Source organism: Brachyistius frenatus, unplaced genomic scaffold (genome assembly GCF_029030835.1).
Source record: "Brachyistius frenatus isolate BFR_SWC_R1_liver_20210118 unplaced genomic scaffold, ASM2903083v1 Contig_367, whole genome shotgun sequence".
Lineage (NCBI taxonomy): Eukaryota > Metazoa > Chordata > Actinopteri > Embiotocidae > Brachyistius > Brachyistius frenatus.
This window is the reverse complement of record NW_027210966.1, coordinates 1-11,122: the sequence shown is the minus strand read 5'-3', so window position 1 is coordinate 11,122 and position 11,122 is coordinate 1. Positions and strand designations below refer to the sequence as shown.

General features: G+C 41.2%; 1 protein-coding gene across 2 annotated transcripts; it reads right to left on the bottom strand.

The window, feature by feature from the left end:
• Nucleotides 1-920: 920 nt before the first annotated feature.
• On the bottom strand, nt 921-8,232 carry ap5s1 (adaptor related protein complex 5 subunit sigma 1). Of its 2 annotated transcripts, XM_069724242.1 has the most exons (4): nt 7,983-8,232; nt 7,147-7,438; nt 6,023-6,161; nt 921-5,517 (listed from the first exon to the last, which is right to left on the bottom strand). In XM_069724242.1, the coding sequence occupies exons 1-3, from the start codon at nt 8,162-8,164 to the stop codon at nt 6,033-6,035; spliced, it is 603 nt and encodes a 200-aa protein (XP_069580343.1). In that variant the 5' UTR covers nt 8,165-8,232; the 3' UTR covers nt 921-5,517; nt 6,023-6,032. The 2 variants fall into 2 exon arrangements, with proteins under 2 accessions (XP_069580343.1, XP_069580342.1); XM_069724241.1 differs by lacking the exon at nt 921-5,517 and having other exon boundaries at nt 5,889-6,161.
• Between the last annotated feature and the right edge of the window lie 2,890 nt (nt 8,233-11,122).

The following is an 11,122-nucleotide window of genomic DNA, read 5'->3' as shown; positions in this document are numbered from 1 at the left end:
GAATGATGTTGTGTGAGAAGGAGGGAAGAGACGTTGGGGAATGTTCACGTGATAAGAGGGTACGACCCGTTAAAGCCTCCAGGCCTGAGTAAAATACAGTGACACACACTCTCACTGTAATTTTACCATAAAAGAGTCAGCCGTTCTCGGATGTAAATTTATTGAGGAGGTCGTAACTTATTACAGCCGGTGCTCTGCGCAGGATATGATCACATTCTCCTCGGGGGTGTTGAAATTACAACCACGGTCAGTGTGTTTTACTGCGAACGAGCCATAACCTCCCCACAATTATCTTAATTACTGTTGAAATTGCAATTAATGCCCAATGGTAAAGAAGAGGCTTTTCCTGCATGATAAAAATGTGAATGTTTTTCTATTATTCAACTGTTAACTCTGAGTTGGTTGCAGAAGTATCGCCTGTCACTGTTTTTTTGAGAGGAAGAAGAGAATGAAAGTATCTGCCTCTATCTTTGACTTTAATACAAATAATAAGCCTGCCTTTCACTGCAGAGGCAGATGGCATCCTGTTTGGCGTATAATCCCCTCTGAGTCGCTATCAGAGCATTAGGAGCAAGTGGCCTTTATCAGTCTAGACTTCTTTATCACTTAGCTTATTTACAGATCAACAAATCAATTTGCGAGAAAAAACAAAAAGACTCCGATCCCCCTCCCCCTCCCTCCAAAAAGAGGCAGAAAATCAAAGATATGAGAGTTCTTTTCATTTCTTCCTGTGAAGTATTTGTTGAGTCCATTGTCCCCCCCCCCCCCCCACACACACACACACAGACAACACTGCCTTTTCCTTCGTAATGAGCAAAAAAAACCCAAAAAAACCAGCAATCCTACAGAGGAATCCTGCTGCACACAGAGCTTCATTAAGGAATAATTGACTTATATTTTCAATTAACGGAGTCGTTTGAAGTGTGGTGACAGTCTAGCAGTGACAAGCTATACCTTTAGACAGCAGCCACCTCATGCAGATCAGTTGAAGTGCGAAAAGAGACATTTTTCAGGGGTGGGGGGGTGGGGGGGCATGAAATAAATGGCTTGAAATTGGAAATCTAACACGATTTGAGATGCGAACAGAGAAAGTCTCTCCTCTGATGCCTGATAGACTGGATGAGCCTCGCAGGGAAGATGTTATTTTGTACAAAGAGAGGGTTGTGTGTTTCAGGAGAATTTCAGGTATAATTTGCAGAATTATGGGCAAAGAATTAACATGACAAAATGTTGACTATTACATTCAACCCCTTAATTCAAGCTAAGCATGTCAACGCCTACACACTCTGCTCCAAAAAACATGTAATCTCCCTCCTACACAGGCAGTGAGAATGCAGAAATTTACAGATCACGCAGATCTCTTGTGACACCTAATATGAGTGGCGTTTAGCTGTTATCACTGAGCCTCCCTCAACCTGCACTACAATACCAGCTCCACTTAGCTCTTGCCTGGGAGAAGAGGAATATTTGAAATTCTAAAGATGTACGCATGAAAGGGAATAGAAATGATGCCTAATGTATGTGAATGCGAGCCGTGGAGTTCAGGTATTTCACGCTGCATGCCCTGACAGAGGCTAAAGTGAATAAGTCTTCAACCCGCATTGAAATTCATACTGTATCTCTGGCTAGAGCTGAGCCCATTTTCTCCACTGTGCTCTCGCCATGAGCCATACAATAGTCAGGGAGACATTTAATGAGGCAGGAGAAAAAATATGAAGAGGAAAATTCTTAAACTTAGGAGTTGGCAGTATTCAATGGGCAGTCTCTAAAATTCAATGGGGGAATGTTTTTGTTGGAGCTGCAGGCTGGTGGAGGACAAAATGCAAGAGGAAGAAAAGATTGAGCGAGTGACTGAGATGTGCTGTGACAATGTCAGCTTTGGTCTCGGTCAGCCTGTACACATGATGAGTGAATATGAGGGCAGCTGGAGGAAAACAGGCAGCAGGGATGAAGCACACAGCCGCAGCAGGAGGGGTGGGGTGGGGGGTGGGGGAGTCGCGGTAAAGATGGTTTACCGCCTTGAAGGTTTCTGGTTGGAAATGTGTGTAGGACAGCCACTGTGGTGCTCGGGCAAAACGTGAAATAGTCAAGCCGGTCCGCTACAGCAAAATGTGAAATAGCCACGCTCCGGGCTGTCCAGTCGTGAAAGTTACACGTTTTGCTGTAGTGGACCGGTGTGTCTATTTCACATTTAGCTGTGATACCGGGTTAGCTCAGGAGGACCTTCCCTCTTGACTCCAGCTCATGTACAAAGCTGCTCCCCAGATTTCACCTTTGATCTACTAGCTCTGCTGCATCATGCAGTTTGACCTTTGGGCCCCTTGATAAACTCGCCCCACTCGCCATCTGTTGTGCCTTTTCCAGTTCTGGGCTGCTAGAAAAAAAAAAAAACTATTTGCAAAGTTGGTGAAGATTGTTTTTGCTATGAGAATTTTATGTACTTTAGTTAATGGCCTTCAATTTATTCCCTCTGTAAGTGCTATTGAAGCCTGTGAGTGTGTTTTCATTTCAACCACACATTAAAGCAGTTGATTTCACCGAGGATCTTGTGCTAATCAGGAAATAATCACCTGCTGAGTTTGGCTCCAATAGAAACTTATAGATTCTTGGGCTCTGGTAGCACTCAGTTGAAAACCTCTTCATAACCTTAAACCATTTAATCTTTTAACTTCAACCCCACAGTGGCCTCTTTTCAAAGTAAAGAATAACTAAGTGTGATAATTTTGCAGCATCACTGCATTTTTCCTGTCCTGTGATTTTATATGCGCAATTACACTTTTCTCACCCTCCTGACTTCCCCTTTCTCTGTTCCACTTGTTTCTCTGTACGTGCAACGTGTTTTTAGTAATAATTCAAGCTGCTCAGTAATGAAATCCTTACAATCACACATGATGAAAGCACAACATACAGACAAATATATACCAAATCTGCAACAAATACAGTCATTTTAATCCCCACTTGACATTAACTCATCCATTTTATCAAACAGATGCTTGTAGGCAAAGATCAACTTCCTATTTCTGTGCATCGCTAATTAGATGTAATTACAAACTGGTTTCCAAGACAGTTAGCACGCTGCTTGTTTGATGTTTACCATCTCATTTTTAAATTGTTTCAAAGCTGCAGCCTTCATGATTTTTGTAGTCTGGTGGATTTCTGCTCTGGTGTCACTATTTGTCTCCTATTAGCAGCAAACATAGGCCGCAGCTCTCATCCTGTCTGGTTACATACTGCCCCCTAGTGGGGAGGCTACGGCTCAGCACTGCACTTTGATTTGCAAAGTTTACACTGATGTTAATAAGGCCAAATAACTGGTTGTAAAGAACTAAATAAGCAAACTTAACACAGTTAAATGTTGTGTTTTCAGATTACAAATTTACAAAAAAGTCTTTACACCAACTATTTAAACTATTGAAGGTTGATAAGTCTTGATTTCACTGATTGTTGCTCTATTCAGTTATTTAAAAATATATTTAGACAAGAAATAGCTTTGAAAAATAATGTGTGTCTAATTTTCATGCATAAAAATGTTTAGTTACATTGTTAAAAACTCTTAAAATTGAATTTACTCCCTCTTCCTCATCACAAAACCCAGAATATGCAAATAGTTTATACCAAAAACTTGAACTACAGGACAACAAAATGTCTCCCACTTTACTGAAAAGTCCCCAACTTGTGTGCTAACTGGACTGTAATTGGACTGATGTTACCGAATCATCTCGTAAGTATAAAATGAGATTTAAGGTGAGCGCAGAGAAAACTTTCCTCCTTCAAACCATAACAAAAGAGGAAACAGCCTTCTGGTGTCCAATTCTGCACATACATCTCCCTGCACGGTGAAGGTCAAACATCCAAACAATAAGCGCGACACGTTTTCCAGTGGAGGGAGGCTGAAAGTGTTCAATGAAATTCAAGAGTTGTGGACAGATAGGGAGTAAAAAGGGAGTCTTTTTTTCAAAAGTGACAGCACTTGTAAAAATACAAGAAAAACAGTTTGAAAGGAACTAAATTAAGTGTTTACTGGACATTAGCCTTTTATTCCCTGCAGATTAAGGCCAAAACATCAGATGACAGCTAAAGTTCACGACCTTAATGAGAAGATGCACTGACTGTGTCCTGCAGAGAGAAAAGTAAGCAGAGGACCTGCGCTGACTGTCTGAACTGGCTCTAATTTATTCATAAGATCGCTCAGTGATGTCAGCTGATGAAGCCCGGCCTGCAGTCAGCCTCAGCCCAAAGCTGCAGGGTGGCTGAAGTCAGAGCTCAGAGGGGGGGACAGTTTGGTTTTGACATGTGGGAAACATAAAAATATGTGTTCACAAATTTTTCATTCTGACGCCTGAAAATATTAGTCAGATACTTTTAAAAAGTTTTTAAGAGCTGCAGGCAGAAAGTCAAGTTTCTGAAACTAAAAAGGACCTTCAAATGATGTTTGGATCAGCATTATTTATAACATGTTTATGGATTAAAAGAATAATGTTCTCCAAAAGAGTGCAACAGAGCAAGAATGTAAAAATATGGAGAATTTTTTTTAAATTTTTTTTTTATGCAGAACAATCCTTGTTTTTTATTTTATGGACGCTCAAAGGTTTTCCTTTTCCATTATGTACAGCATTCATTTTTCAAACTTATTGGATTCTTTTATTATCCATTTTGTAAATGTTTTACTTCAATTCAACGTGCTTTTAGGAGCACAGAGTATAATCCAGGTGTATTTTATAGCAAGTTGCATCAAAATCTAAATATTTACTTCATACAAGTCAGTAAATTTGTTTCCTGCAGCCTGAATCCTGCAGAAACAACAGCGCCCTCTACTTTCTGGCTACCTGATAAATCAGTTCACAGATGTTTTTCGCAAACGTTGTGTTTTGTTTTGTTTTTTCCCCGTGAGACATGCACCACGTGTAAATCCTCCTCTCCCGTGTTTATCATGTTTAACGTTTTCTACCTGCTTCCCTGTGGCTTTTTCGGAAACCGCACTGCGTCCTTGATTGCGCACGACCAACACGAGTTTCAAAGAATACGCCTCAGGTGATACTCGAAATGAGTTTTGTTTTTTTTGTTTTTTTTAATACAGAAAAAAAAGAAGATGATCAAAGCAATTGATGCTGGCATTCAGACAGTCCCCCCTCTCCCCCGTTTCCTGAAAACACAGCTATGGTGTAGGATTTGGTTGCCAGCACAAAAACTGGGGTTTAAGAAGCTTTTTATGAGGCCAGGAGGAGGAGCTAGAGGTACAACAAGATGTTCACAACACACGGGTATGCATTTGTTATTTGTTGTGTCAGGACGTTGTCGTCCTTGTCATCGTTTCCTGTTTTTTTTTTCTGTCTTTTGCATTCCTTCATTACGGTTTGATAATATGTCTTCTCGTTTTCCTGCCTTTTTTCCATCGTCCTCGGTGCCTCCGGAAACATGACATTTCCGCTTGAAAGTGACATTAAAGACGTCTGACTTTGATCTTTGTTTGTTCCATTTTTTTCTGTTTTGTTAATACGAGATGATTCACACTTTGTACTGCAGAAGGAAAAAAAAAACATCCTCATTCATTCCTCCTCCTCTTCAGGAACATACAGTCTATTAAAAGTTACCCAAAGACAACAACTAAAAAAAACACAAATAAACCAGCTGTACACGGACTCCTCAAAGTCACACGGTGACATTTCCAGTGCGGTAAATCAGATAAATAGCAGACTTTGATGCTGACGAGTGAGTCTTAACTGGCCTCTTCAGCTGCACTCTTTTATCTGCCACATTTTCCTTTCCACTTTTCAATTTGACAAACAGGATTTGAAGTGATGCCTCCCACACAAGTAAACAGCCAACAGTGAGCTGCAAGTGGCTGAGGGAGATATTCACCGCTCTGTGTGTTTACACATCACGCCGCCGCCGCTCCGCTCCTCTTCCTCCGACACCGAAATGTCACCGAAGGTAAACAGCATTCGGATTGTTTGTTTGAAAGCTCACAGTAATGGAGCTCAAACAGGAAGTCAGACCGGAGCTGATAGAAGTGAACCCTCACCCCCTCCGGGTCACTTGGCCACGTAAGCCGCCACCTCCTTCTCCAGACTCTGGGCGAAGCGATGGTTGAGGAAGAGGAGCTGGCCATGAGGAAGCAGGCGGCTGAGCAGCACGTCGACGCGGCCGCTCCTCAACAGGACCTGCAGGGAGAGTGTCGTTGGCGATTTCACACATCGCAGCAACGTGTCAAATGAATGTGTTTTAACAGCATCTGGACAACAGAGCTTTATTTATACTTGTTAGTAGGATCACTTAATTGTTGGTTTTGATCTTTTCATGGGATTTGTTGAATATCACCAGAAAATGGTCTCCCATATATCAATGACGGAGCAAAACCCCCCCAATTATAAATCTTTCGCTCCTCTAATCCCTCCTTCACAAATTAAACAACAGCCAGACCTCCAACTTGTTGAATACAAGTTTAAACACTGGTAAAACCATTTTTTTTTTCAACTTGCAATCTTTATTTTTACACAAATCAGATAAAAAACAAAAAAAAATCTAATCAATTAAATAATCTAGACAAGAGAACCAAGAACCACTTCCCACTGCAGATACCAACAATACATTTTTACCAAGTAACAACTGCAGAAAAGCCAGATTTAGTTTGATGTCCAAATCAAAGTCTACAGAACTCTTCTAAATTTGACAATTAGGAGTAAAAGTAAAAGAAACTAAATAGATATTAATATTTCTCAGTCCATCATCTGTTGTCACACAGCTTCAGGTTTTGAAACAGGTGCCTCACATACAAGTCTTCACATGTCACATTCACAAGTCTTAACCAGCGCATGGTTATTGCGCTTGTTAAAACAGGAGACTTAGTCTAGATTAAAACCAGTGTACGTGGACTATAGTATCACGGAGGGTGAAGACACCCCTGTGAGATTTGTTAAACCTTAACGGTGTTAGTAAAACCAGATCCACATCAAACCAGGTCTCGATCTAATCTGCATCTAGTCCAGGTTTGAAAACTTTAAATGAGCTGAGCAGAATCAAATTTTTTGAGTTGTAATAATCATGTTAATTTTGTATCCCCTTTCAGCCCTGTGTTCCTTAAAAAAGATAAACCAACTGGAGCCCCGTCTCCATAATAAAACGTGTTTGTGTTTGGGTTGTGCTCACCTCGCTGCCCTGCCCCAGCATGTGTAGATGGTCCAGGCAGTGCCGGGTCAGGTTCCGCAGGGTTCCCTCGGCCAGCAGCAGGTTCTCGTGCGGCTCGCAGACCAGCGTGAAGCCCAGACCCTGGACCCCGAGCCACAGGGCGCTCATCTCCTCAGAGAAAGGGTCTCCGGCTCTCAGACGGACCACTCCGCTGTCGGCGTCCTGCAGGGCCAGAGCCTCCTCACCGGGGACCGTCTCCACCAGCAGCCGGCCCGAAGCCTCCCGGGACAGAGAGACAGCGCTACGGACCTGCCTGAGGAACAGAGGATCATAAAAACACATTAACATGAGCACATCGCCTTATTAAATATAATCAAATAACTCATTGTCATGTTGGAGAATAAATATGAACCTGAACATGATGGTATCGGTGATGGAGAAAAAAAAAGTGCCTAAAAACCTTTCCACAGTAATATGTATATACTGCGTATATATATATATATATATATATATGTGTGTGTGTGTGTGTGTGTGTGTGTGTGTGTGTGTGTATGTATATGTGTTTGTGCATGAAGAGGGAACACAGGGACAAAAGCTGCATCCTCTTAAAAATAAGTAATTTGTAAAAGTAAAAAAAAAAAGACATCTGAATAAGACCCTGAGGCTGACAGTCATCTCCACTATTTACTCTCTGATTCACAATTTTTCTCCAAAAAAAAACTGCACAGAGAATATGAAGTCAGTTTAATCCAACATGTCGCCCTTATTGATCGGGCACATAATATATCATTATTGGAGACAAACTAATGTATTTCAGACCTTTCTGTACATGTTCAGACTAGTTTCCGCCCACTCACCTGGCCACCACAGCGACCCTCTCCTTCTGCAGCAGCCTTCTTTCCTCCGCGGTCAGCTCTTCGTGCTTCCCGGACAGGACTCCCTCATCCGGACCGAACACCCGGGAGTACAGCACCCGGCTCTCCCCGGCAGACAGAGCAGTAACCGGGCACACCGTGTGGATCAGGAAACACCGAACCATGATCTCACGTGCGCTCAAACAGCTTCACTTATGTTGTATCAACAATATTCCCCTGGCTCAGTGGTGTTTCTGCTGAGGACTCACTTCCGTGTTAGTCAGCTGACCGCTCTCCCGTAGCTGTGTTCTGTTTGAACCGCCAGAGGGCGCTCGCGGTCTGCAGCCTATTTTCTATGCTATCAGTTGTTATTTTGTAAAACGGCTTTATTAGGATGTGTTTTTAACCCAAATACAGAATCTATTTTACAGTTTTGTATCTCTTAACGTTGTTAACTCTTCCAATGTGATGTTTACAAAGGTGAAGATGAATTATTTAGTCGATGAGATGTCAGAAAATAGTAGAAAGAAAAACATCACACTACATAAAATTCTTTAATTTGCTTCTTTTATACAGGCAACAGCCACAAATCCAAAAATATATAGAATTATATTCCTGACAATTTGCATATGAGACGCAGAAATCAGTGAATCTTCATTTTCTATTTCATCTATTTAATTTGTTACATAATTTTCTATCATTTTTCAATCAAATTATAATTTTAAAAAAGCAAAATTTATGCAGATTAATTTTCTGTCAAATAGCCTATCGAGTCAAGACATTTTATTGATATAAAATTACAATTTCTATCCTTGCATTCTTGATTTAAGAATACACCACCACCGAAAAACAACTTTAAATGTGAAAAAAAAGAATTCAAATTTAGCATTTTTAGGATCAATCATTATTGTTTTTGGATTAATATTTATATTTTCAGTTTATTCATTTGTTTGTATGAATTTTACAGTGATAAATCAGATCAGAGTGAAGATATGGCAATAAGAATGAGAGTCTGTGTGCAGTGAGGATGAACTCTGAGAGACAGCAGCAGAGGGACAGCTCACAGATCAGAGAGTTTCAGGGTCTCAGCAGACAAACAGAGGCAGCTGTTAATCCAACAGCTGCTGCTGGTCATGCTTCTTTACTCAGAGAGGCCCTGTGTGTGTGTGTGTGTGTGTGTGTGTGTGTGTGTGTGTGTGTGTGTGTGTGTGTGTGTGTGTGTGTGTGTGTGTGTGTGTGTGTGTGTGTGTGTGTGTGTGTGTGTGTGTGTGTGTGTGTGTGTGTGTGTGTGTGTGTGATGGAGGGAAAAGAGAGAAAACATTCACTGTGCTTTGTTAACATTCACTCCACCGTCCTGTTAACCTCTTCACCCTCCGCCCTGCACCGACCTGCTGAGACCGAACCACTTTGTAAGAAGACGTGACACAAAGATTGTTCAGTTCCTTCGTGGGATTTCACCGGGTTTTTTTTAGATGAAAGACTTCCACGTCTGACATTCTGCTGCCAGACAGACAGTTTGTTTTATCAGCATTAACAGTGGAGCTGCAGGGATGGAGGTGTCAGTCAGTCAGACACTTCGGTTCCAGCTGATATATTACTATTGAGTGGATTAAAAATATATTTATTAAAGTATTGCAAAAAAAAACTACATTTCTGCGCTCAATGTGGCTGACAGCTTAATTTACTTCACAATATGACCATTTTTGCATACAAAATTCATAAAATGCTTTTATGTGCAATCAACTAGTCGATTGAAAGATAATTAATTTGGAACTATTTTGATAATCAGTTATTTTTTTCATGCAAAAATGTCCCAAATTTCATGGTTTTAACTTCTCAAATGAAGCCAATTGTTAACAAAGATACTGATTATTCAAATTTAAAACATTTTAAAAGCTAGTTGAACATTTTGGGAGGCATGTTTATTTGCTTTTGCACTAAGAAGATCCTCCATTGTTAATATGAAGCTACAGACAGCAGCCATTTATCTCCACTGAACATAAAGACTGCAAGCAGGGGGGGAACAAAATACATCTAACACACTCATTAAAACATTATAACGACACAATAACTGAGTGAACTTCTTCTCTAACTCTTAAAGTGAATAAGCGCATTTCATAAAGTCGTCTACATCAGATTCAGATCAGCTTTGATTTATATTCAGACTGGGTAACCAACACTGAAAGTTCAGCCTGCTTACATGAAGCTTTTCATTAGAATTGGAGGGAAAGTGCTGATTCTGTAGCACCCATAAAGCATGTAATGATTAACCCAGAGCAGTTTGTACACATTACACTCCTCAGTAATAAAGAGGCAAATGAGTGGGATCACTGCAGGTAATAATTAGCCAAAATCATAGCGAGAATTCAACGTGAAAGTGAAGTCGGATTTCAGAGTGAAACTTAAAGTTGAAGCTTATAATATGGAGGGACTCCGCAGCACGTTGAGAATCAGCTCTTCAATATGGAGCAAATTCAAAGCAAAAAACAACAAACATGAAAGATGTGCAGCTGCTCTTTTTGAGTCCAACCACAAAAAAATCAGAGGTGGTTTGAGTGATTTTTTTTTAACTAGGAGTCAAGTTTGTTTTGGGCTGTGATGAAACAAAACCAGCTGAATAAGAACAATAACAGGATGTGGCTAAAAGGAAGGGCGACCAGCGAGGTGCATGGACCAATGACGACGAGGCAAGTTTTAAATAAAGGAAGCTGATGACAACATGCCACAGGCAGGCAACAGGGTGAAAATAAAAAACATCCTCGGCAGGTTGTGAAATCATCTCAAACTGCACAGAGGACGAGCAGAAAGAAGAAGAAGTTTCTGATCCTCTGAAACACACACACACACACACACACGCATGTTTCACCGCCTTGCTCCGGTTTGTTTCGGTTCCTTTGAATTACAGGTCGGTTTGCCGGTTTGCCATAAACAGGCCACAGCACACGGGGGTTTAATAGGTGACACCTGGGCTGGAGCTTTGTGAGGCAACCTTTGAAGGGCTCGTAGCTGCCTGCAGGAACCCGGGGTGGGGTGACGAGCTGACAGGAAGGGTGGGGTAGCTTTCAGGGAAACTCTGCAGGGTGCTGGCAGGGTTTCGAAAGACCTCCCACGACATCAGCTCTTGTACTTTTGCAGGATGTTTG

Excerpts from the sequence above, each read along its gene's own strand:
- ap5s1 (XM_069724242.1), bottom strand. The coding sequence starts at position 8,164 with ATGGTTCGGTGTTTCCTGATCCACACGGTGTGCCCGGTTACTGCTCTG. Across the intron at positions 7,439-7,982 it reads AGGGTCGCTGTGGTGGCCAG|GCAGGTCCGTAGCGCTGTCT; the intron begins GTGAGTGGGCGG and ends TCTGTTCCTCAG. Across the intron at positions 6,162-7,146 it reads TGCTGGGGCAGGGCAGCGAG|GTCCTGTTGAGGAGCGGCCG; the intron begins GTGAGCACAACC and ends CTCTCCCTGCAG.